Raw genomic sequence first — 1,536 nt, 5'->3', positions numbered from 1 at the left:
AAAAGACAATTTTCTCACCATCCATAACTTTACCACTGTGTCTTTGCTGTCTGAGTGAATAGCATCATTGGACTCTGTAAGTTTTATTGGCAGCATTCGCAGCAACTTCTTTTTCTCATCACCCATGAGTGACGTCCAGTCCATTTTCCCCATCCCTTTTCCATCACCATCCTTTTTTTCCCACACACTGAATGTAATTCCACAACTGTTGATTAACTGAGTTAGTTTCCTCAGGTGTATTCCTTTTGGCTCTCCTCTCTTTTTGGTATAATCATCCTTATCATCTAACTCCATAGCATCCTCAAGAAGATTAGATAATAGAACATCAGTGAATCTTAGAAGAAGGTGGAGTTCATCAAGGATTATATGGTCAAGTGGAACATTAAGCAGTGGAGATTCCACGCAGCAGAACTCGCCTTTTTTTGAAAACTTTTTGATATCATCTAAAGTGAGTGACATGGGAGGTTTGCTGTAGGTGTCATAAGGCACTGACATGTCCCACCTGCCAAAATTGGTAATAATAAAAAGCATATTTACTGTACTTGTTAGACATAACTTATTTAAAAATATTATGAGAACAAATACAAATGAAAAAAATAATGTGGGTATCTACCTTCTATCCTTGTGGATTTTACACCATAAGCAAGCATAGTTGGAATTGGCTGCTGATCTTCCACTCACAAGAAGTAAAAACTGAGGGAATTTGTAAGATAAACAATATATGAATTTGCAATAATACACTATAGTAAATAATTATAACTGGTATACATTGTTTCAAGTTCTTTGGAAAGTTGTCTTTGAGAATAACAGGGAATACTCAGATAAAGACTGTACCTTGTAGTCACCCCCTAGGAAAACCTCAATGGGAATGTTATGGCCGGGACTAATTTCAAGTTGACCATCATCAATTACTTGATTAATTTCATCCCAGCATTCTTTGAATCCTGTCTTCAGCGAGTCATAGCATTCTGAGCCACTCATCACTGCAATGGTATTTGTCCCTGATTTAAGGAAAACAAGCCATGTATAGTGTTTAGTCTTTGCAAAACGTTTGCTTGTTAATTAGACATCAGGGCAATGTTACCTTTTGCAGATAGGGTATCCTCAGTCTCAGTAAGAATGCAGTAGCTCAGAATGACATAATTTGTAAGTCTTGTCATGCGTGCTCCATCCCCACTGATTTTTATCTTTACGGTTTTGTCAGGCAATAATTTTCCATCTTGAACCTAAAAAATTGAGATTTTTGAGTATAGGATTCTTGTGACTTATACTTAATTTAAAAGCTGTCAAAATAAGGAGACTTGGTTACCAGTTGGCTCAGCTTGTTTTTTAGAGATTCTCTGAAAGATACTTGGGCACCAGCCTGGCCTCCTGGAATGGGTTTTACAGAACATGTACTGTTTAGCTTGTCTCTGCATTGTTTAATAAGGTAGGACCTTGGCATTCCATCAGTGACCATGCTGAGCTCATGGATAAAGGCATCCCCAACTGCAAACTTGTCCATTAAGAACAGAACAGTTTCAATTTTACTCTTGT

General features: G+C 37.4%; 1 protein-coding gene across 1 annotated transcript in view; it reads right to left on the bottom strand.

Moving 5' to 3' along the window:
- Positions 1-1,160, bottom strand: part of LOC138055308 (uncharacterized) — a 2,158-nt gene extending 998 nt beyond the window's left edge. The window contains exons 1-4 of the mRNA XM_068901279.1: positions 1,085-1,160; positions 835-1,001; positions 614-693; positions 19-502 (exon numbers count right to left, since the gene is read on the bottom strand). Of these exons, the coding sequence (XP_068757380.1) occupies positions 19-502; positions 614-693; positions 835-1,001; positions 1,085-1,160 (807 nt within the window). The remainder of the gene's footprint in view (positions 1-18; positions 503-613; positions 694-834; positions 1,002-1,084) is intronic.
- Between the last annotated feature and the right edge of the window lie 376 nt (positions 1,161-1,536).

The sequence above is a fragment of the Montipora capricornis genome, chromosome 7 (assembly GCF_036669925.1).
Source record: "Montipora capricornis isolate CH-2021 chromosome 7, ASM3666992v2, whole genome shotgun sequence".
NCBI classification, from domain to species: domain Eukaryota; kingdom Metazoa; phylum Cnidaria; class Anthozoa; order Scleractinia; family Acroporidae; genus Montipora; species Montipora capricornis.
The sequence above is the reverse complement of the archived record's forward strand: the minus strand, read 5'-3'. Positions and strand labels throughout refer to the sequence as shown.